General features: G+C 37.3%; 1 protein-coding gene across 5 annotated transcripts in view; it reads left to right on the top strand.

Moving 5' to 3' along the window:
• Nucleotides 1-25,464, top strand: part of DCLK2 (doublecortin like kinase 2) — a 79,543-nt gene that overhangs the window by 9,341 nt on the left and 44,738 nt on the right. For all 5 annotated transcript variants that reach the window (XR_011679892.1, XR_011679891.1, XM_071431467.1 and 2 more), the window contains exon 2: nt 4,091-4,425. Coding sequence is in view for 3 of the 5 variants with exons in the window: in XM_071431467.1 (XP_071287568.1) it covers nt 4,091-4,425 (335 nt within the window). In the remaining 2 variants the exon portion in view is untranslated. The remainder of the gene's footprint in view (nt 1-4,090; nt 4,426-25,464) is intronic.

Here is a 25,464-nt window from a genome sequence, read left to right as displayed (position 1 = left end):
CTGTCAAACAAATAAATGTTTAACTTGTTCCTAGAAAACTGTTCTTTATCCAGAGAGAAGCAATTGGCTTCTTAATGATACTGCTTCTTGGGTTTTTTGTATTTTAAATAGAACTTAGAAACTGTGGGTGAAGTCCTGGCTGTGGTAAAATAATTAGAGATTTAAGTAATAATTTCAAAACTTTATCCTTTAAGTCATGAAACAAGAAAATCACTCGGTGAATGTGTTTTCTCACTTGCAGCCCTTGCTCTAGTCTTGCCATATGTGCTTGCCTTGCAGGTGTAGAAGTAAAATCTGTTTTCCATGCAAAACTTGTGTTACTTAACTTTATTATATGTCTGGTATATAAAAGCAGGCATGGACTTTAAAGCACTTACTAAACAACCTATAATATACTATATTCTCAAGTAATTAGACTTTCTTGTATCTGCCAACTATAGGAAATTTGCAATTCATTTTGGCAGGTTTTATCTTCTTTTTTTTTAAGGTAAAATAGTTTGTGCTTCAACTTCAGGCTTGGCTAAATGCAGCTGAAACAAATAAATTGAAATTCTTTCTTTTAAGTTATTACATTGTTTGAACTTGAAAGCACTTCCTGACATTTGTTACTGTGGCCTCTGCTTAAAGGAAAAGAAGTTACAAGAAGAAATCTTGCATCACAACACTCTGAGATAATCAAGCAATTGTTTTATTCATGCATCAAGCAAGGGAAGCAGTAGGAGACAGAAAGTTTTACACTGCAATTTTAAAGAAATATAGATCCTTTTAGATTAATATTGACTGAAAATTTTGTAGAAGTACAATTTCTGCTGCCCTATAGAGTACTGTAGGGCAGCTGTGACAGATAATAGATCACATTCCATGATAGTACAAAGAAGATGCTCTATTTATGATTATGAGTCTGTAAAAGACAAAGCCAGCCTGCCTGTTGAAACTTTGCTATGATAAATCCTTAATCAAAGGGACCTTTTGTCCTCTACCTTTACTTTATGTAAAGCAATTAATTCACTTCAAGTTTGAGACTGTTTCTGAGTAGCTTTAATTTTTATTTATTTTTAAAAACTTTGTAAATTTAAATTTCAGCCGAGATTTAACTTCGAATTATCTTGATTTTTGTGCATTTGTTGGGGTTTCTTTGTTTGTTTGTTTTAATGGTCTAGGAAGTACATTGGTTTTGAGTCAGAAAGGATAATTTTGAACATTCTCAATGATGGTGAATTTTGAGGTACTTTGTAGAATTTATTTAAAGCTCTTTTGCACAAAGCTGGACAGATGGTTCCCAGAGCTTTGGCTGGGATAGAGTTAATTTTCTTCATGGTAGCTGGTGTGGGCCATGTTTTGTATTTGTTTTTGAAACAGTGTTGATAACAGGGGTATGTTTTTGTTCCTGCTGAGCAGGGCTTGCACAGAGCCAAGGCCTTTTTGGCTGCTCACACCATCCCACCAGTGAGTGGGCTGGGGGAAAATGACACTGGGAGGTGACACAGCTGAGACAGCTGACCCCAACTGGCCCAAGTGATATTCCAGACCATATGACATCATCCTCAGCTTATAAATCTGGGGGAAGAAGGAAGAAGAGGAGGAAAGTTCAGAGTTAAAGCATGTGGCTTCCCAAGCCACCATTACCATGCTGGAGCCTGGCTTTCCTGGAGGAGGCTGAGCACCTGCCTGTCCTTGAGAAGTGGTGAATGAGTTCCTTGTTTATCTTGGCTTGCCCCTATGGCTTTTGCTTTCCCTATTAAACTGTCTCTATCTCAGTCCATGAGTTTTATTTTACCCTTCTGATTTTGCCTCTTCTGTCCCACTGAGCAGGACTACTACCAGCTTCTTGAGGTGCCTCTCCTTTGGCAGCACTGAGTTTGGAGACAGACTTACTGGCAGTTGTCCAGACAACAAGCATAGTCCTTTGAATCTAGTGTTAGAGGATGTGCAGGGGGAAACCTTTGCTTTCTATTGTAGCTGAGCTGCTGCCACAAAACTTGAATATCTCAGGCTGTTTTGCGATAACAGGATAGATGATGAAAACAGCTGTTGGAAGAGAACTGTGCACATCTTTAAAATCATAGGATCTCTTAGTCTGAAAGGGACTTTCTGAAGTCATCTCATCCAATATCTTGCTCAGGTTTGATAAAACCAGATTGCTTGGAGATTTCTTACAATTTAGCATATAGTTCTGGGGCAGCATAAGCTTCTAAATGCTACAGTCCTTACAAAGCTGAGTGGAGTTTGGGGTTCTTTTCCTCCTACCTGTAAGTTGGTGCTAATGTGCAGCATACAGCTCTTTGTCAAGGAGTTTGTGTGCTGAAAACACCTCCTTTCTCTTAGCTAATTTTTTGGGGAAGGAGGAGGAGTCTAGTTTTGTCTGCATCACTTGGTTTTTGCACCACTTGATCTGTGAATATGAGGAGGAGTGATGGGGATGAGTGAAGAGAGAGAGTACAGGAAAGGCAGTGGCATCCACAGAACTTCACCCCAGTTTCCCAGTACCTGAGTGGAATACAGTCCCCAGTGATGTTTGTGGAGGCAGAACTGACTGTCAGAATTTCCCAAACAAAATCATTGTTAACTTGGCTTAATTATAATCTGTGTTCTTTCAAATACAGCAAGTAGACTTTCAAGAAGGTCTAAGTACAAGATAAATTACAAAGCAGTGTAATTAGTATTGGAAAAGAAACACCAAAATCTTTCAGCTCACGGTAATTCTTCAGGGCTATGAAAGTAGTTTAGTATCTTGCTTTTAGAATAAGCTCTGCAACTTCTAAGATAAAGCAGCTCTCCAAACTGGAGTTCAGAATGCAAAAGTATTGTTTAAAAGTTTTCTAGTATGTATCTAAATGTAGGCATGCATTTTGTAACTCTTACAATTCTGTCCTCTAGATGCATGTTTACTCTTTACTCCTCTTGCTGTGCATGTTAGAAGTGAGTTTGGTTTCTTCCACCAGTGACTTTGACTGCGTAGCTTTAATTTTAGAACAGGTCAAGCTTTCTAAGATACAGGTAGCTCTTCTGTCTGGAGCAATGGTGTATTCTGTCAGTTTTGAATGCTTTACCATTCATCCTTCTGGCAATACTCTGCCCTTTAAGAATGTCTTGGGATGTCATTTTGTGACACCTCAGGGATGTGGGTTACACAAATAACCCAGAGTTAAAGATTTCCTTGTCATGGATTACATCTTGCATATTGCTGTCAGGTGTCAAAAGTGTTGCCATAAGCTGCAACTAGTCCTCCTCTTTTTTTTCCTTAAAAAAAAAAACAAAGGAACAAAAAACCCCAAACAAAACAAACAAGCAAACCAACAAAAATTACCAAAAAAACACAAACAAACAAACCCAAAAAAGAAACCCAAACCACACAACCAAAAAAACCCCCCAAAACAAAAAAGAACAAAAAAACCAAAAAAACAAAAAAAACCAGAACAACAAACAAAAAACCAACAAACCAAAAGATCCCTGCAAACCAGCTTTGAGTTAGGAAATAAATTAAAAATGGGGAAGTGTAGATGTATTGTTATCCTCCCATACTCTCAAATACCATTTGTGGCCTCAGGAGGTGTTCATTGTCTAAAAAATATCAAAGTGGATGCATTTCAAATATGTATCCTTGGTAGAAAGGCAGTAACTCCTGGTAGATTAAAGTGCCTTTCAGGGTAAGGGTCTTGAGGTGCTTAAATTTATTCTGTTAAAACTTGCTGTTGTAAAATAAGCACTGACACGGGTGTACGTATCTTGAGATACGTGGTTGAAGGGTATATAGGAGAGGACCTGGATATTTGCTGTAGGAGAAAGCTCTTAATGTTGTGTTGAGCTCAAGTAATTTAAGCACTTGCAAAATGACTCCATCCAAAGGACATGTGAAATACCTTGAACCTCCTCATTACCTACTATTTTTTATACCAGGGGTCTTTTGAAACCTGTTGAAAGCACCATGGGAGTGTCGTTTGGGTGGAAAGCTCTGATAATTCACAGTCCTCCTTGTCAAAATACAGGAAAATCACTCCCAAAATATTGTCTTTTTTGGTTTTTCTACTTTTTAAGTTGACAAAGTAGCTGCAAACCCCCTTAAACTGTGAACATGTCCTCTTCTTTTCAGGTGAGAGCTATGTGTGTGCATCCAATGAACCGTACCGCAAAGTTGATTACACCAAGAACGTCAACCCGAACTGGTGCGTGAACATAAGGACTGGCTCCAGCCGGTCCTTGACGTCTTTGACATCCACGAGGAGCGAAGTGAAGGAGAGTAAAGATTTCATTAAACCCAAACTGGTGACTGTTATCAGGAGTGGGGTAAAGCCGCGGAAAGCTGTGAGGATTCTGCTGAACAAGAAGACTGCTCACTCCTTTGAACAGGTCTTGAATGACATCACCGAAGCCATTAAGTTAGACTCGGGTGTAGTCAAGAGACTTTGTACACTGGATGGGAAGCAGGTAGGAGAATAAACTGCTGTGGCCATCTAATAATCTGAGATGCTCAGTTTTCATAAGTTTAATTCTTGTTACTGTGTTTGCTTTAATCTGCTTCTGAATAATGACAGTTTAAAAAATCAACTTTTAAAAGCTTTATTAAAATGTTAATACACACAACAAAATTAGAATTGTATATAATGTAAAATAAGTGGATCTTTACATTCAAGTAAAACAAATTATTTTTATATTTTTATTGCATTGCTCAAAAAAGTGACTGTTTATTGAGTAATACAGTTTATTTGAAACATTTGAACTTAAGATATATATGTGTTTTCAGGCTACCACATAGTGGCTGAGTGGTATAAGAAAAATATCAATGCCTCCTTCCATTGCACTTCCACAGATTGCTGTTTCCAGAGGTAGTAACTGACATGAGCTGAGGTCAAGAATTGTATCTGAAATGAATTATTCTGGGAGCATGGTCATATCTTTGCAACTTGCTTTTTTGGTTTTAGTTTTATCTCTGCAAAAACAAAGCTAGGGTTAATGATGTGGTAGGTGTGTATTCTTGCACAGAAGTACAAAGGAGTGGCCCACAGGATGTTCTGCTGCACCAGTTTAAAGTGTCAGGAACACACTTGGTGTTGATCAGTCACATTAATGACTCAGCCCTTCACAGAGCAGGACTTTGATACCTGATACTTTTATTTGACACTGCTGTGGAACTCTGACAGAATTGTGACTTTAGTAATAGAGCAACACAGGCGCAGAGTAGATCACATTGGTGTCAGGTACCCGAACTCTTGTACTGTTGACTAAACATTGATATCCTTGCTCATTCAGCAGGTATTCATATACACCTGCATACCTATACATCTGCATGAAGTAGTTGTAAAAGTGTCAGTTGTGTTCAGAGATGTGGGCATTTTTATTTTCACTATTTTTATAATGTTTAATGCCAGAAAACCTTTTTTTGAGGTGCAAACTTCTAGCAAATGTATCGCAGAACAAGTGCACTTAGATTGCCTCAGTGTGAGCTCTGTCTCTGGTTATGTTCTGTGTGCTTGGATACACTTCTTGTAGGGAAATATGTGAAAAGAACAACTGCTGTGTTTTGATGAAAATGTAGCAAGGCAAAGGCTTCACTGAAACTCTTGATTTTCAGTGTTTGGTGGCAGCACAATGATGTGCTCCTTAGTTCTTCTAATAGGTTTGATTTTAAATGAGATTTGTTAATGCTGCTTCTTAACAGAGAATCCTTCCTAGGAACATCCAAACAGTGTTTGTCACGTTTAATTTGATTCATAATAAAATAGCATAATAAAATATTTATTATGCAGTAATGAGTCTCTTTAGCCCATGAAGTGTTTTGACACTGTCTCAGGATTTTGGTCCTCTCAAGCAAGTAGGGAATCAGAAAGGGAAACTGCAAGAGCTAGGATTGTCAGTTCACGTTCACCTCTTCTTGCATTATCAAAACAGCAGAAACCCACTCATCTGCACTGATATGGAAGATGCAATAGTGCATCAGGGATCAATAAAAGTAGTTAACATTAAATATCATATGCATTGCTTGCATGTTGCCATCACTCATGATGGATGATGACTGTCTTCGGTCTGTGGTGAGGATGACCAATTATTGGTAATGCTCCAAAATAGGATTTTTTTTTTTTTAATTTTTTTTTTTCTGCAGGACCTCCTCCTCCCCTTCTGTGGTAAAGGCAGCCGGTGAACTTGGACTGCAGCTGTAGGAGTGTTCTCAGGCGGGATTGAGAAATCCCTAATGCTGACTGTGAGCAGTCTGCAGAGAGCTGCTGCATGCAGCTGCCTCTCTGTGTAAACTGTTCCAGCAGCAGCAGCAGTGTGTAAATGTGGAGAGCTCCCTCCCATTAGGAAGACAGGCCTTGTGCTTTTCCACAGGCTTTGGGAAGGAGCCTTTGTTGCACAGCCACAGTGTAACTGTGTTTAGGAGCTTGTGAGATGGAGTGCCCCAAAGAGAAGACCTAGCACTTCAAACACCCTGACAAAAAATAAAAGCCTTCTACTACTTACCTAGGAGGATGGAGAGTTCTTGTTTTGTTTTATTTTTTGTTTACTTCTCTTTCCCCAAAGTGAAGGGCTGACCCCAGTTTGAGGCAGTAGGGTTTTTTTCATTTGTTTGTTCACTGCCGGTATATGTAGAAGTTGGTGCCGAAGGGCTTTTTGGGGTTTGGCACATGAAGAGTTGCTTTGCTGCCAACTACCAATTGGTGGAAATTTCTGAGCCTATTTTCTCTAATGTAGTAATTGCTTATTCTTCTAAATCTGCTAGGGAGGCAGATCTTTTATGTTTGTTGTGGTGTTGGCACAGCTTGAAAGGCAACCATTAAAAAAAAGGCATTTTGTAAATGGCTATGTTCCTATAAATGTAGCCCTTGTGTTTCTCATGGTTCTTTTTTTTTCCTTGCTCCTTCATATTTTTATCTCTGTGGAAATACTTTTATTTTTTTTTCCTGAGAGAATAGGCTTAGGTTGTATTTTGTTTAATATAAGAATGGGGGTGAAATTCAGATGATTAAAACATGCATGTATAAAACTTTTATCCTTTGATTAGGGAATGCATTGTTCTGTTAACTTGTGGTGTGATTTTTTTATTCCAGTAGAACCATTTAATGTGTAGGAAGAAATGGTGATAAAACCAGTGATCTTTCTGACCAATAGAAGAGAAAGGATGTTTTCAAAAGAGTTTTTATTTGCTCTCCTGACTTCATTAATCTTGACTGTTTCAAAATCTTGATGATAATAGTAAACCAGAGAATAACACCTGAGTTGGATATTTTCCTTGAATATACTTTGTGAAAACAGACAAGTATCTGGTTTTTAATTGTAAGATTTTATAATATTGCTAGGTTTCCTTTTATCTTCAGTTTCCAAATGAATGCTGTAACTTAACATATTAGTGCTTTGTAGCCTGAAGTACAGATCTATTTTTGAACTATTTTGGTGCTGGCCTTAATTCTAACTTTTAAGCTATTGAGCAACCATTTTTTTTAACCTCTCAAGATTGTTGAGAAGATTTTTAAGTGAGAGAAATATTTCTGTAAAAGTAACTAGGCTTTAACTTTGCAGTGAAGGCTTCTGCTGTTCCAGTCTTTGTGCTTCTGACACTGAGGTTTGCCTAATATATTTGCTTGACCAAAGTGTTTTCCTTACTTGGCTGCATTTTCCTGGAATCTGTCACTATCCTACTGTGAAGCAAGGACAGTCAGACTGAAACTTCTCCAGTTGGGAAGTTAACCCTTTGTTATCTCTGAAGAGAATGGAGGGTTTCTTTCTTGCTAAACAAGTTTTGAGCTTCAGTAATTGTGAAGTGTGGGGTGGAGACTGTGTGGTAAGTTGGGGGGAGAGATTCCCTGTAAGAAACTCACAAAAAACCATGCACAACTCTGGAGCTTGTGTTATTTGACACACAAAAGAAAACTAAACCTTCACACTTTTTAAGCCTGCAGTGTGTTGCAGTTTCATGGATTAATGTCCATTACAGGATTGCAAAGGTGGATGAGACACCTTTTCTATACTTTGTTGTCAAAACAGTGAGAATGCACCAAAAATTAGCCTTATTTTGAAAGTCTTTTTTTGATGGGTATATTGGGGGCTGTCTCTGGAACCAAAAGTTCTCCAATTTTCTGTTATTGAAGTTTTTTTATAAATTTCTCCTTAAAAGTAAATTGGTAATTGAAGAAAACAGTTACTACATGTGGATGTATTAATCACTCCTTGTGCTCTCCTCCCAGTGATTTTTTTTATTCTCTAGTGACAGACTCGAAAACTCTTAGTAGAGAAGATAGCTTTTGAAAACTGAATTTTGTATTTGCTTTGCTGTTAACATACCCATCACAGAGGGCAGAAACCAAAATAAGGGATGAGCAGGAGAGATTTTGTTGATTAGTGTAACAGATTTTCCCAATATTCTTGGTAGGATTTTGTCATTCAGATCTCAAAAATTTCCATTAATACAGTATTCTTGCTACAATCTTTATCTCAGTAGAGATCTTATTGTTTAATACTGAGACAAGTTTTAGAACATATGAATTTCATTTTTCTTAGTTTTTCTGTTTTGTTGGCAAAGTCCTACTTGTTTGAGATGATTTTTAAGAAAAATAATTTTATTGCAGTTAAGTACTTTTTGACAAATATTTCCCTTTAGTTCAATTCTCTCCTACTAAAGGAGGATGTTCCTTAAGCAACCAGGCTCTAGACATGTACTTTTTGTGTTTTTGTCATTTAATTTTGCTGTTACATCACTGATATCTCATTGCAGGCTAAGAAACCACTGTAATAGAAACTTAGTTCAGAGTTAACAGGCATAATTTCTAGTTGAAAGCTACCAAAGTAAATCAAGTTTTTATCTTGCATCTCAGACTCTAATCTAATACAGACACTGTACAAACGTATTGGAAATGGCACAGGTTTGAATTTTTGCTACAAGCAATTTTGCAAGAAAAGAAATCTCCAGCTTTTTTTTTTTTCAGTTCTAGTTCTGCTGAAATGTAAAATATTATTTTAAGCTGAAATGTTGCATTAATCTGCAAGTATGAGGGGAAGAAATCCTTAAGCCCTCACATAGCTCACAATTCTTTATAAGGCTTATATATTGTTACTGTGGCATGTTAGTGGCAGCTGCAGAGAGTGATTCTCTGCATTGCAGATCCCACAGAAGGAATTTATGGGCAAGGAGTCCTTCCTCAGCTAACTTCAGGACTTTGAATAGTAATGATAGTCCCTGAATCCATCCTAAAGGCTGAGGGTCACAAGTAGTGGAGTCAGCTTATAGAAAGGGATTTACAATTTGCCAAGCTGCAGCAGAGTGACTGGGGATTTGACACTGTGGATATGATTGCCAATACAACTATGCAAAGAGTAGATATGTTGGATAGAAAAGCTTTTTACAATTCATGGTTCATATCTACATGAAAAAGAGGTGAATCTGCCTATTTTGTGGAAAGAGGCATTTCTATTGCTGTTTTGGAGTTTGTTGGTTTGTTTGTTTGGAGGTTTTGTAGCTGACATAAGTCCGCAAATTAATAATGTGTGAGAAATAGTAAAGCACTTTGTGGAGATGAACCCAGAAAATACATTTAGATTGTCTTTAGAGAAAAAGAATGGAACTTCTAGAAGAGATATCTTCCAAGAGAGTACGAACTGAGTGGCCTGTGAAGTTAAATCAGAAAATATACACACAGTACAGTGGAGGAAAACTCATACTAGATGTCAAGAGTCATTCTTCTCATTCACTGGATCAACTTGAGACAAAACCAACATGGAAGAGCTAAAGATTACTTTCCAGGGCATAGGAAAACCCTGAAAATCATTATAGAGGACTTCTGCATGAGTCTAATGATCTTGCAGCTGATATTCATTAGATATGATGCTGGTCCCTAAGGCTGAGCTAAACAAATTTAACTCTCAGACAGGTCAAAAAATTCACAGAGCTGTACTATGAATTCCTTTCTTATGGTTGGCTGGATTATCTCCCTTTGTTTGAGTAAATATGTAGCAGTGGAATACCTGTACCACCTGGAAGTCGAAAAATTGTAGTTTGGTAAAACTCACATTTGTAGAGTCACTTTTATGTGTGTTACAGACCAGAAGGGCACTGACACAGCACCTGTCTGTTCAGGGAGCCTGCCAGTTTGGGTTGAGCTCTCAACACAGGATACTTCGATTGAGAGCATGAGGTGGGATTTTGGGAAATTTGGGGGCTTTTTTGTTGTTTGTTGAGGGTTTTTTTTTTTAACAATACATAGTTATGAATCAATTACTTGACTGGGGAGAAAGACAAGGGGAAGAAAACAGTCGTGGCTACTTCTTTGTATCTGAAATAAGTTTTTTTTCGTGCTGTCTTTTCTCATCAGTCAGCTAGGGAAGCATGGTCCAGAAAAAATGCACTACTTACCAAATGCACTGTTGGAATATTGCTGTTCCCAGTGGTTATTGATGACTCACTGCCAAACCAGAATTTCATATTGAGTAGGGGTCAATGAACGTGTGCCTGCACGAATCTCTGGAAATGACCTGGAAGATGGAATGGAGGATATGCTTAATAAATACAGATGAGCTACAGGAAGCCTGGACAACAGCAGATTTAGAATCTTGACAAACTGCAAAAAGAGCTTAGGACAAAGCAGGTTGAGTAATCTTGCCCTCGCTGGTTATTAACAATGCAGATAGGAAATGCCAAGTGTTCTGGCTGAAGTGGTAAAGGATCACAGCTGAAGATGTGAAGATGAATTCATGGTGTCACTGGTTGTGCATGGGAGGGGAAAACCAACATCCATGTGGAAGTTACAGTCAATCTTCTTGTTTCTGATATATCTGTCAGGTGCTCTGTCCTATTCAATGCAATGATGCCAGCTAGAGACAGCTTTATTATGGAAATCCAGAAAGGAGTAAAAAGATGTAAGGAAACATGTTCTCTGAGGAAAGATTAAAGGAAATGGGATTGCTGAGATGACAGAAATATAATCAAGTTTTTTTGGGGTGATGAACAAGAAAAAACTAGCAGCAAAAGAAAATTACTTCGGTGTCTTCCCTATGTATAGAAAAAGAAATAATAGGCTTACAGTCAAGATCAGGTCCTGTGGAACTTGATGGTAGATAGTCACTGTAAAAATAAGAATAATGAGGGGGTGATTTTTTTATTACTATTTTCAGCAGATAACTGGAGTCCAGCAATCTCTAAGGTTTCTGAAAACTGATTGGGTTTGAGAGTTTTCAGTAACTAAAGGTGATCTACCACTTTGGAAGAGCTGTTAAGCAGGAGATAAAATAAAAGTTAGAATATCTGTTAATATTAAAATGTGCATGTGTACACACCTGCAACCCACAGAATTCAAACAGCAGAGGTTACAGTAGAAGTAAATTTTATCCTAATGCTAGCAAACCTCTTCTAATGTTTGATGTGAAACGTGATATAAGGGAAGTTGGGCTTGTGCTGGAGGCTGGAATTGTTCAGAGAGCAGCTCTGGACAGATGCCTATGTCTAGTCAGTGTGGGATACAAACCTTGCAAGTCTTACTGAAAACAAAAGAATTAAAGTGGCTGTAATCTTCAGGAAGTCTGTATGGCAGGAAATGAATTCATCCATGGACACAGCTACATGGTATTTTTGGTCAGACTTCCAATCAGTGTGCTCAGAGCTGGGAGCCAGGGTTGTTTATTGCTAGAAGGACGGAGGAAGTAGCAAACTCAAGCAGAGGAGATAATTTTGGCCTCTGCTCATGGACATAGAAATATTCCTATCTCTAGTTATATGTGGAAGGAAGTGTTTGTCTGAAACCAACCTGAAATTAACCCTGCCCTGTCATAGTTGCAGCAATCTGAAAAATACTCTAAATATTTTTATTTATTAAATATACAGATGTCTTTTCTGTACTTGTTCATCATGGAACACTTTCCAAAGCATTTTCATTACATGCAGTGGTGCAAAATACACAGGCAGATAATCTGGGGCTCATGATTTAGCCTGGAGAGTATCTACAGTTTTATCACAGTTGCCAGAGGATCACATTACTAGTGCAATTATAATTTTAAGAAAAAAAAAGGAAAATTGTAAGGATTTTGTTTCAAAGCAGCAAAATTGTGATGCTGAAGGTGCTTCAGAAAAAGGATTAAAAAAGAAACAGAGCCTTGAACATCTAGGGAGTCGTCTCAGAAGAGTGTGTTAAACTTGAAGTGAGCAATAATGCTGAGGAAGCTCTTCATCTTTGTTGCATATGCAAAAAATAAAGGTCATGCTGTGTGAAACAGCCACAGTCTAGCACTGGAAAACTTGGCTCTCTGGAACAAAGCTCTTTAGAATTTGTCACAGCAGGGGAGCCCCTGTGTCCTATTCTTGCTTTCTGGAGATCAATAACCCCGAATACAGTACAGATAGAATAGAGAACGTATCTCTTTCCTTCCCACAGGGATGCACAATTCTGGCTGTGGGGCTGTGCTGTAATGTTACTGGGAGCGTGATGGCTGCTGTGGACACTGGGTGTGAATTTAGTCTTTTTCAGCAAGGTGCAGTTTAGAGATGTGATCAGTTAATATCCATTGCCATCGGACTACCAGCTTGGTGAAGTGTGATGTTAAAATAATAGATTATTTCTAAAAATGAACATAAAATCAGAACCTGGTGTGAAGTCAGCACTTTTAAATTACAGCGTGGCAACTGAAAAATTTGCTGATATTTTAGCTAACAGTAAGCATGTGTGTCCTGCTAAAAGTGACATCCAACTTGCTGAAGTCTTTGTGGATCTATAGAGAAGATAAATCCTACTGGGATTTCAATTTTTGTCTGCGCACACCCAGAGCTGACAGCACTTAATAAAAATGACATGCTGCACAGTGTGGGAAACAATCACTGCAGAAGTAGTGGTGGCACCAGCGGTAGCGTTGTATCTTTGTTGATGTACGATTACAATAATTTTAGTGATGGGTTACAGAAATGGTGTGTGGAGCTCTTGGAATAAAAGAGCGGTATGCAGTCATTGTCTGCCATCTGCCATGCTAAAGATGGGGTCACATGACTTGGAAACTAAACCTTGGGAATTTGTTATGTCCCGCTGAGCCTGCCCATTAACAGATAATTAGTCTGGTAAAAATCTTTTGAATTTATTCTGCAGCTGTCATATGCCAGATTAGGATTTGTGTCACAGGTTCCTCATTACTTTGAGATCTTGGAATTTTTTTTCCTGTAATCAAATTACCCTGTGTTCCTTCAGCAAACAGTTCTTACATTATAACATTTTAACATGCAAATTTGCTTTAAGAATCTTGCTACATCTTACAGCGTAAAGCTGTTTACCAACCATGTACGAAAGGGTTTCAAGGCTGAATTTTCTCCATCCCTGTTCAGAATAAGCAGAATTTCTAGTTTTAGGATTTGGCCTTCAGGTTGTCAGGTTAATGGATCTGTAGCTGCTTCTTGGTTGGCTGTAATCAGCTAGTGTTTCTTAAGTTTACTGAAGCATGACTGAAATCTTAAAATATGAACTTTTATATTTGTACCAGTTGCTAAGAAAAATGACGTTCTGTTTCATACTAAATTAATGGCAGGAAACGTGAAACAGTTTGTTGGAGAGAGGAAAGGAATATTTGTCTTTAATGTTTAAAATATTGCTCACTGACTAATTTGCAGTGAACCTTTAAACAGAGAAACCTGAAGACTCAGATGGAAAAGCAATATTAAAGTCATAGCAACACAAGCCAGTTCCTAAAAGCAAAGAGCTTCCAGCACTTAAAAGGAACAGTGACCCTGTTTATGGCTTACAGATTGAAAGCTTTGCATAGGAGGGAGTGATAACTCAGTGTTTACAGTGTAGGCAGTAAAAGTCAGTGTTCTTGTAGCACTTGTTCACTGAGCCAACAATTTTTCTTTTTTTTCTGTTGTGCAAATATGCAATCTATGCCACGTTCTTAAATATTTATTTTGTTTATATTTATTTGGTGTTTTATTTACTCATACATGGTGCAGGATATCTCTGTATTTATGAAAGGCTTCTTGAAGAAAACAAAATATTTCAGAAGAAAGCAAGAAAGGATAAAATATAACTTGTAAGCTAAATGGGAAGTTGGATTTTTGGCTTGTAAATTTGGCTTTTCTTGGCTTTCCCCATCTTATCTCTTACTTTCAACTCGCCATGTACCTAGGGACTTATGGATAAAATTATTGGAAAATAGGCCACTTAGCTAAAAAAAAATATAAAATATAAGGATGCTTATGCCACAAAGAGTACCAGAAGAGCCAGAATCCTCTTTGTAAGTGGTTTCTGAATTTGCCGTTTCCTTGCATGTAGAAATCTGTTCCTCTTTTAAAGAAATCAAAGGTCTGGTTGATTTAACCAAGGTAACATTGATGAAGAGAAGAGCAACTGTGAGAGACAAGCATTATCCCTGTATTTTGCAAGGGACCCAATAGTGCAGACACAGAATATGCCCATGTGGCTGTACAGGCAGACATCAGGAGAAGTCTTGGAAGTTGGAAAGTTCTGGTTTCATTTGCAAAGAGAGCACCCTGGTGCCCTGAATCTGACTCAAGAAACCCCTCCATCTCTACAAACAACTATTCTGGCCAGTTCCTTTTCTAGCTGATATTTTTGCCTTGATGGGAAAAGTATTCTTTTCACTTCCCTGGACCCTGGGGGGGTTAAGCAGGGAAATCTGTTTGCAGATACCCATGCAAGGTCTATTCCATAATTTTCCCACACTAATCTGTTGCATTAGAGCATGTTTTTAAAATTTAAGATATACTTGCAAAATTTAGAATACATTACTTTATATTTTTACTTAAAGAAAAAATGCGGTAAAATGGATATTCTAAGCTTGTAAAATCTAAGGGAACTATGAGCAAATGAAGAAATGTCATTTGCAAAGCTCTGTATTTTTTCCTCCTTTGCTTTCATACGCAAACCATAGAATTTCCTGGAGTTTTAGTACCAGAGTGGTGTTATTACCTGCAGCTATGGAAGTCTGTCACCTCCCTAAGAGCACACTCCTAGTTCAAGCACTAATCTTCCTTTACCTGGCAGGGATTTGCTTCTGCTTTTGGGCTGACGTAGGTAATCGGATGTGTGAAAACCTCGTCATTGTCTTCTGTCACAAAACATCAAGAAGCTCAGGAGAGAAGTTTCAGTCCGAGGTGCAAAGGTGTTTTCTGAGAAGTTTTTAGGGACTGAGAGGCCTTTGAATACTCTTGGAACTAGTAATTATTTTACAGATTTTATTGGGTTTCGCACATGAATGCATTTTGATTTCTTACAGCACACTTCACACATTATTTTTTCCAATCTTCTACTTCTCAAACATTTGGCTTTAAAAAAATGTATTTGTGATACTTATCTCCATAACTTCTTTTTCTTCCTATCTGTATATCCCTGAATATTCAAATTTTAGAATAGTACTAAAGTTAGTGGGGGAATGAAAATGTTTGATATTACTTCTTATGGATAGACATTTGTCTGCAATTTCCGAAGGAATTCTCATGGCTTGCTCGCATATTTTGACATTACTTGGAGAAGAAGGTTTCTATTCCTTGAGCTTCTATTCTGGAACTTCATTTTTTCATTTAAGGTCTATGTAACAAAGTATGAATGACACCACACCTACTGTAATGGACATGGAAAGGACTTGCCAGATATTTCGTTTCAGTACAAATCAAAAACGTATTAATAGGAAATCATCAAGTCATCAGAAGTAGTGAGAGACTATGTACCTCTAAAAATGACTGGTAGTTTAGAACCTTGTATTATTTTTATCTGAGGCTTTCTGAAGCCTCTGTCACAGTCCTTTGTAAGAAATAAGATTTACATGGAGCATTTGGATATAAACACCTAGCAAAAGTTATTAAGTATGGGGGAAGGGCATGCCTGAAAACTCAGCCTGATTGATGTTTAAGCAAAAAGCACATCTAGTTTTAAGGCTATTAAAATATGATTAGTCACATGGAATTTATAAGGCCAGATCACAACACTTAAACCTCCTTTCTTTATCTCTTTGGAGGCGGATGCAAGCCCAAAAGTTTCTAAACACCTACCTGAAACTGAAAACTTCAGTTTATCCATATTGCTTGAATAAGGATTCTTAACTAAGCAATAAAAGCAGCTTTCATTGCATTAGCTCTGTCAGCAGGTCTTCACTTGGTGGCTGGCAGTGGAGGGCATTGTTTCTTTACCAAGAGCCTCCCTGAGGAGAGGAAATGGAACCTGGTACTATCCTATGGAGAATGCTGCTGTTGTGTAGAAAAGAGTTTGTACACACTCTTCTGATTACACGAAATAAGTAATAAAAGTCAGCTGGTAAACAAAGAAAAATTAGATGTATACCTGCTGTGGCTGTTCTCCAGGGGTTGGACACAAATGCACCATGCACTGAGGTATGTACCTCCACACTGGGGTATGTTCTCCTGGACTATGGAAAAGCTGGGAGAGTAGGTCTCTGAGTATTCCTTCTGAATATGAATCCTCAGTGTTTCACCCTTCTCAAGTTTTCAGCTTGTATCTGAAGGTACTTCCAAATATTTTCATGTGCTTTTTTGGGTTTGTTTTTTTCTTCATCTGTAGCTGAGTTTAGTGGTGAAATTCTCTTGGACTCACATGCGCATTAGAGGCAAAATACTCCTGGTCTTCCAGTTTGTTTGGCTGATAGTTGGAAATGAAGCTATATTTTACATGGAATTTTATCCTTTCCCCATAATTGTAGTGCCTGTGTTTCTTCCTTCTCTTCAATGCCATTGAAAATTTATACAGATTCCTGGCAATACATTGCAAAAATTATCATTGTTCTGAACAAAAATTATTTGCTGCTGTAAATGTTGGGGAAGGATTGAGGGAAAAACTGGGATTTCCCATGCAGACCCCACTGTGAATCCATGTTATTGGACTGGTAAGAATTACAACACTTTCTCATTTCATGATAGAAAAAAGGATTAAATGAAGTTCAAAACTTGGGAGTGAACTAAAAAAATCTTTTCAGGTGTGATATGAGGAATGAATATTAATATTTCTTTTGTAAATTAACTTTGTTAGGGATGAGTCTGAAGTTAGAGGCTCTTTTTGAGCTCATTTATTTCTCAGTGCTTTATATATTCATATATAATTAGTCTCAAAATGTTTTAGATGATTCATGTTCCTTCATACCATGAGTCATTTTCAGTCTGACTAGCACACTCAAAAATTTTTATTTTTAGCAAGGGTAGATATTTTAGACATTTTGTATAACTTTGTAATTTTGTGTAGAATGTTTGTGTAAACTGTCCCCAGATGACAGGGAACAAGTTATAACTTTGTCTTACTCTATAGAGTTACTTTTTTAAATTATCATTTGCTATAATAGAGAGTGCAGGCTTTCTGTGAAATGGAATATTAGCAAAGGAACTCGTATTCTAATAGTGTATCACCAGGTTTCAGTGAGAAAAGTATGCATACATCTTACACATACCTATATATATATATATATATATGCTTGAGGGTTTGTATTTTGTTAAATACATAAAATTGTTTTCAGAATTTGTATCCTCAAAACAAAATTTTTTAAAATAAAAAGTATATTTGAAACAGATTATTCGCTTCTCATATTGTGTTAGCCTATATTCTTTGGTTAAATCTGGCTGACAGTTCTTAGAATTTGATGTATTAGGTTATTTTTCAGATTTATGAATTTATGAACACTTACAGTTATTTTAAAAATTAAATTCTCAGGTCAGAATTAGGGTTCTGAGAAATTAATTTTCAAAAAATACCTTCATGTTTTCACTAGTTCATGGATATACATGGAGCACTTGACAAGCTCTTCATTTGCAAAACAGTGATAATAAAATTGCTGGTTGCAAATTACATACTGTGCATCACCTCTTTTGCAGAAACTTGATATCTGCTTTCCTCTAATTTAGTGACCCTTTTCCATTACCTCTTTGATGGGATTTGATTTGCATTTGTCTTGCTTGCTTTGCTTCCACTATTGCAGCGTTATTATTTCACTATTATAGTATTAAGATAGCCTTGGAAATGCCCCATGTGATTTCTGTCTGAATATGACAGGCTTTTTTATACCCCCTTTCCCCCTTTTTCCCCTGCTGTCTGTGCTGCTGGTGTGTGCTAGGCAAGGGATTTAAATGGATGTGTCTCTGGGCAAGGTGTTAGTTGTGCATTTGAGTTGAGGAATAAACTTACCTGCTTCAACACTCTTTGCCATCTTTCCCACTTGAAAGGATTGAGTGTCCATAGCTTTTTCTTCCTTTTTCTTTTTTTTTTTTTTTTTTTTTTTGGTATATTTGGTGTAGATTCTTTTTGGTTTCCTGCTGCTAACATACAGTTTCTACTGAAAGGTAAGTGTAATATTTAACAAATTCTAAAATTGCATGCCTATATCTGCATGTTCTCTATAGTATAATGTGTGGCGTGACTTTATTCAGAATAATACTATGAGCTTTTTATAAATAATTTTCACTGAGAACTTTCAGTTATGTTTTCTCCTCCCTCTCTTGCAGTCTTTCCTCCAATGTGGAATAAATTGTAGTAAAAAGTGTATTTTGTAAGCTAGTGGTATCAATATTATTGTTTGGGGTTTCCTTTGTTGTTGCAGCAAAGTATAGAGTCATCTTAAAATATTTTAATGGCAAATTGTTGGAAAGACACTGGGAACTTTTGGCTGTGACTGTAGTAAAAGTTATTTAAAACATTGTATTGGAAGAGTAAATATTGTATTGGAAGAGCAAGTGTTTTTCACCAAGAGAAGCAACTTGGAGAAAAATACTTCTTGGGTTTCAGTTGATGAAATATTGGTGCTTCTGACCAGTCATGTTAGGTAATTATAATCTTACTACACAGAAAGGTAATTCTTTCAAATGAATATTTTTTCTATTTGAACTCAGTTCAGTGAATTTTAAAAACAAGTTTTATTTTTCTTTGGGTCAATTTGTCCCAAGCTTGATGGTAGTAAGGGATGAGCAATTGTGCTTCCCCAGAATGGTGGAGATTGGAGGGGCCATAAAGGAGTAAATGAAATGCACTTTTGCGGTGTTTCTTTAAATGAATGTCACCAGACAGTTTTAGGAAAAGCTGATGCAGCATCTGCCACTTCATGTGGCAGGCAATAAATCCCCATAGGGGATTTCTGCGCTCATTTGGATAGAAGGAGTTTACAATGACACACAATAGATATGGCCTTTACTTCAGTCTACTTAACTGAAGTAAAAGTCTTAATTTTAGAATATTTTATTCTTAAAATATCAATAAAATTTGCCAATTTTGAGAAAACAAGTCACTATTTACTGGGAAATCTGAGTTGGCAGAGGATGGCCATAACTTCTAAAGTGCATGACCAAGAGGGTAGCACAGTTACAGACTGAGGGTAGATACATTTGCATATAGCCTAGGAGGCATATAAAAATTAGTATTATTTACTTTTAAACTTCTGTACTTGCTAAAAAGCATAGAATACCTTCTCATTATAAAAATATTTTAAACTTATGCTCCTTCCATCTTTAATATGAGCTTGGAGGGAGATTAAATGTGTATGTTTGAAATAGTGCTATTTTCATAACTGCTAATACTCTTAAATTTTTGTGCTTTTCTATTCTTGTTGAGTCTTACTGCTTTTTGCTTTCCTACATAGACTTATCACAGTAGTAACTTGCTGAGGCACAGGGCAATACTTGAACATTCCTTGGGGCTGTGTGTAAACTTAAATTTGAGTTGACAGCACTTAATTAAACATGAAGCATATGATGAGTAACTGTGTGTAGGGGGAGATTGCACTCCTGTTGTGGGTTGCTTTGGAAATGGTTTTCATTTTTTAAGCCTGCTGGCTTTAGAGTTATCCTAAGTATTACAAATAAGTCAACCGAATCAGAGAAATGAATCTTCCCAGGAGGACTAGGAACTTTGAATGAACTTGATTTTTGTACTACAGGCGCTTCATGCTGTATCTTTTACAGCATTCTCCAGGTGCTCTCAGGAATATCCGTGCAGATAAACAGTGAGTTGAGAAAACTCAGCGTGAGTCCAGAGAACCCATTGCTCACTTACGGCTCTGAGCTGCTGTGTTTTGTTTGATCTAGATCTTAGATGCAATAAAGGAGTTACAAAAATGAGTTTTAGACTTTAATGCAGCTCTGCAGAAAGCTGCATTCAGTCCTTCCATGATGCTTGAGTTCCTCTGTGTTTATTAATAGTCCTTCCTCTTTTTAAAGCACCATTATCTGACTGTCATCTATTGAATGTAAACATTTGCGTAAAAATTACTGAAGTTTGTTGTGGTTTTTGGTGGTTTTTTTGACTAGTAAAGAGTTTTGTAACAAAAAATACTGTTAGAGCCTTCTTTCCACAAAAAAAAGCCTGCCAGGGAAACATCTATAGAATACTTAGATGCAGGATGAACCATAGATTCCTGGAGCTGCAGTTAACTTTTCCATATGGTGTTCTAAGCAGCAGTTTCAACATGGTGTTCACAGAAAACAGATGGTTTCCAAAAACTAATTAGGAATAGAAAAGTAGTCGCTGGTAATTTAAAATTCCCTTCCTGGGGGTCTGTATCTCCACTAGAAGTATTGTTTTTTTAGGGAGACTCAGGAAAAGGAGGAAAAATATTCCATTTTTTCAGTATATGCTTTCTAGAAAACCTTTTAGCATTATGACAATATTTTGGGGAAAAATGAGCCTTATGGCTTACTATGCCTCAGACTTTCCACTTGCAACTGAATTCAAAAAGGCTATTGTTAATATCAAATAGATGATTTGTAGCAATAGAAATGATTATTCATTTTTTTAAGGCAGCTACTAAGACAGGTTGTTGTTTGGGGAAGGCTTTGCGAGTCAGGCAGGTGTCTGCCAGCACACCTCAAGGCACTGCACAGAGTGCTCTGTAATGCCAGTCCTTTTTAATAAACCACTGGAGAGAATGTCACAGTAAAATAAATCAAATAACTATGGTTGGATGTGCTGAACACAGACCCAAAAATCAAGGTTCTCCCACAGAGTGAATCTGCCAAGAGTAGCTGGGCTTGGGTTCTAATTTTGAACAGTGCATCAGTTGATCACTGACAGGGCCCCAAGGAGGTCTGCTTGGCACACACACTGAAACTCTACCCAGAGCTAGTAAAAACAACATATGTTCCCAGAAGCTGCTTAGGAAGCTCTTTAAGCACTGGGGAATATCTGCAAAAGCCTTAGACCTTGAGAGTAGAAATAAGGACACCAATAACCTCAGTAATGAGGGACTAGTCACCACAACTATTACTCCTCCTTTAGCAATGGTGGCTAAATGGATTAAGGCTAATACTGCTGTAAACAAGTGTAAGAATGGTTAAATTCTAACTGGGATTCCAGTGTGGACAGAAATTCTCCTGATTTGTAAGAAGAATTCTTAAGAGCAGTCAGGGCAAAGGGAATCTTTCAGTATAACTGGTTCAAAGGTGATATTCTGGCATCTTTAACAACCTGTTTTAGCCTTTTATGGTCTATATTATCTGAAGGCTGGTGATATTCCAGCATTTGAAGAGAATATCAGAAATCACACCTAAGGAAGCATTTTCTGCTTTTGGAGAGAATGATTCTTGTGGTCTAAGGAGAAATAGAGTGACAAGAATTCAGGTGTTTCTGACACAATGTATCTACAAAATCTTAGTAAAATGGGTTTGTACTTTTTTTAAATCAGTTTCTTCAGGATCAGACAACTAACTTTGTATTAAGCCATATGTGTAATGGAAGTTAGCAGGAAGGGAAAAAAAAAGAGACAAATCCCTGTATGTGCTTAAATTATGATGCTTCTCCAGACATTGTGTACTTTATGCAGCTGAAACCAATGAAGTCTTGACCTGACTGCAGAAAACAGGAGTTTAGTTTGATGCCATGGTGCTGTGTTGTTATTTGTGGTCAGAAGTGTGTGACAAGGACAACCTGTGCAGTGTTTGCTTCAAAGCCTGTGTACTTGTGAGCAGATTCAGTGTCTGCTGCTGATGTGCTACTGAACTGGCTGCATGGAGCCAGTTCTTGAGCTATCTTGAGCTATCAAGAGGCTGCCCATATTCCTTTTATTGTGTTGTTGCAAGCAGATGCTGGTGCACAATGTGCCTTTCTCTGCCACTGCAAACCCAGGTGCAGGCTGTGGAAGGGGCTGTGCTGCAGACCTCCCTTCTGCATGGGGTATTCTTATTACAGAATAAATTTTAAACTACTTAAATACCCCTTTAGGCTCTTTATGTCATGATCTTATGTGTGCTTAGTTTTGGTGAGGACACTGCTTTTTAGGAAAACGAGGAAGGACTTTGGAATTTTTTTTTTGTTTTGCAAATTTATCCTGATGATGGTAATGAAAAAACCCTGTAATCCAAACATTCACGAGTTACTTGCATGGGTATTTCCATCAGCTGCAACCATAGGTGCATTTTGATCCAGATTGAACATCCTGATACCATTCTCTTTAAATTGCAGTATGCAGCAAAAGCATCAGTGCTGCAGCTTGGATTTGGGCACACTGAGCTGGACCTTGATTAATTCCATGTGTTGAGAGCTGTGATAGAAACAGAATTAAAGCTACCAGAGAGCATTGCAGCTACAGTAGCTTCTAATTCTGTACAAAATAACAATGCAGTTCAGTTGCTGAGGCTGCATTTGCTGTTCTTAGGTGCCACAGACCAGCTTAGGATCAGGAACACAAGGAGCACCCTCTGTATCATTGATCTCCTGTCACTGGCTGTGCAGCATTGCAGCCCTCATCTGTTCCCAGTTTTGTTGTAAACTGAAACATAGTTTGCATTTTTATCTATATTTGCAGTTTAGGTAATGTTTCTGAAAATCCTCTTTCATCAAAATTGAAAACAGATTTGATAGATACATAAAGATGTTAAAGAGAACTAGTTAAACAGAAAACAACTCCACACAATGGTGAAGCAGTGGCACAAAACTATTTTGTAACTACTCTTACTGATATAGCAATATAACTTTTTCTCATTAATCACATGAATAACTTTTGCTTCCACTTCCATAGCCTGGTCTTAGTTTTTAGCTTGGAGCAGATGAAGTTTTCCTTGTTGTTTGTGTTTGTTTATTTAGCCAGAAATAGGTGATCACCGATTTATAGACTAGCCAGCTTTGCACACGATATGACTTGGAAGAGATCCTACTGCTGCATTTGCTGGTTTTCTGTCTGGTTTCTGTGAAAAAAATATAATCAATGCAGTGAAAATTATGAGGTCTGATACATAGGGTGTTTAGCATCCTGCAGACAAGTGATTTAGCAAGAAAAAAACCCCCTGAAATTAACAAAAGTACCCCAATTCCCATTTATTACTGTATTTAAATGCCTTTCAGTAATGTATTAATGCTTCTAAAATCCTTTTTAGATAGAGGAAAAAGAGTTAATCGAAAAAGCAGCCCTCAAACAAAAAATACATTTAGTGAACTCTGACTTTATTATTGGAAAAACAGAAACTTGGGAGACTGACAATTTAGCAGTAGTTATCTTGAATAGAATTTTGGAAAAAGATAGCTTTTGCCAAACCACTGAAAAGGTTTGGTCGGCCAGAGTCTCAATATTGTACAAACCCAAATTTTGCACTGGGCATCCCATTATGCAAATTGGCTTTATGAGTCAAAAGAGGTTTGTCTTACAAGGAATAAATATATAATTCTGTGTAAATACAAGGAATATTTGCTCTTCAATGAGCACTAGGAGTTTGGAAGAGTGTATGGATTCAAGTACTGCCAGATGTAAGTGGAAGTGAAAATTCTTTAAGGATACCAGCACTGCTTTCTGAGCAGAACCTTCAGTGTTGAGCTTCACTGTTACTGATATTATGGTTTTATGATTGTGTTTGCTCCAGTCTATGCTTCATAGTTCAGTGTCTTACAGAAGGAGGAAGCCTGGAATATATTTTTGAAGTTTCTTATTTAAAAAATCAAAAATAGTAAAGGTTTTGAAATGGATCTTCAGTAACAATCTATGAAGTCTTGTTCCTGGTCTCTGAAAGTTTATTTCCAGATAGAATTAATGATTTCTGAGCTAATCATTTCAAAATGAAATGAACTTCCTCATGCATCTCAAAAGCACTTCTGATGTGATTGATACAGAAGTTCATAAAACATGGTGATGCTACCCAGATGCTTCCAGTGTTCAGCAGCATTTCTCATGTTCTAGCTCAGCAGAAACAGTCATCCAGACTACTTTAGAGGCTTTTAATATTTAGCAGCCTGTTGCTGAATTATGGCCCTCTAAGCATCTTTACCTTCTGATCCACTCACTCTTCAACTAAAGAAAAACCCATACTGAGTCAGCATTTAAGTCAGGAAAGAAAAAGAACTGAGTCACCTAAATCCTCTGCCTAACTCACCAAAGCTGAGTTCCAATCTGCTAATAGCAGTATAGCAATGAAAATATTGTGGTGTGAATTTAAAACGAGCCTCAGCAGACGCCACAGAAGTCAACTGATTGATAAATGGGGTTTAGCACCTTTTATCTGTGCTCTTAAATGATCTGGAGAATTGGACAGGGGTTTAGTTCTGTGTTTCTGGGGTGGGGGAGGCATCCATTTTGCTTTTCTTCCTGAAATTGTGGAAGTTTGTTAAAAGGAAGAACTGAGATTTTCAGATATTAAGAAGAAGTGTGTGTGGCATAAGGAGAAACTCATGGAGACACCTTTTCTTCTGGTCTGACAGTATTGATGCATCTGTTCTTTTGTCAGTACCTAAAGTGTATTTGTAATACATTTGCTGTCTGAACATGAAATCAAACACATTTCCATGTCTTCAAATGTGTTTTACATCTGTTTATCAGCTTATTAAAGTGATGCAGAAGCAGCAGCAGCAGACTTAGAAGTAATATTGGTTGAAGTTGGGAGCTAATGAGATTCAACTGGATCTTTGAAAGCCAGATAAAAAGTAGTTTCTATTTCCTGTGCTACATTAATTTTTTTCACATTTTTGAGCCTCTCATCCTTTTATTAATCAGTTATATCCTCATTTTTCTTATTTGATGCCCCTAGCCCAGCATAGCTGTTCCAGTTTTTGCATAAAGCTGCAAGTACAACAGACTTCAATAATTCATGACAGGCAAAGCGGAGTAAGCATGGAAGTTAATTTGCTGAGCACAAAATGCCTCCACACTTTATATGGATGTATTTTTACACAGAATTTCAGTCCTTTCATCTGTGAAATGTCATTGTTTGAAATGGTGCATAGAGAAAACATCCATAAGCTGAATTTTCTTCCAGTGTTTGCAGTTAACTGAGGAGGATACTTCAAGAATCAAGTATCATTAAAAGCTGTGTGTGCTGTTTATCAAGCTGTTAGCATTGCAAGGTAATATTACAAAAATAGAATTGTAAATTTAGTTAGAAGTACAGTTGTTGCTATGCTGAAACAAATAGAACACTAAGTAAATGAAGTGTCTTAAGGGCTAAAATAATGTTAAATAACCAAAACTTAAAATACATGTGAAAAGCATCCTTCAATCTGTGAGGAGCTCTATGGATTTTATCAAGGCTTGTTGTTGTGTGAAGTAGTATCTGTGAAGGGAACAGGACTGAGAGAGAGACCTGAATCA

The sequence above is a fragment of the Agelaius tricolor genome, unplaced genomic scaffold (genome assembly GCF_023055355.1).
Source record: "Agelaius tricolor isolate 1412-34295 unplaced genomic scaffold, bAgeTri1.0.p SCAF_8, whole genome shotgun sequence".
Lineage (NCBI taxonomy): Eukaryota > Metazoa > Chordata > Aves > Passeriformes > Icteridae > Agelaius > Agelaius tricolor.
Note: the sequence above shows the minus strand (reverse complement) of the source record. Positions and strands in the feature narration are given on the sequence as shown.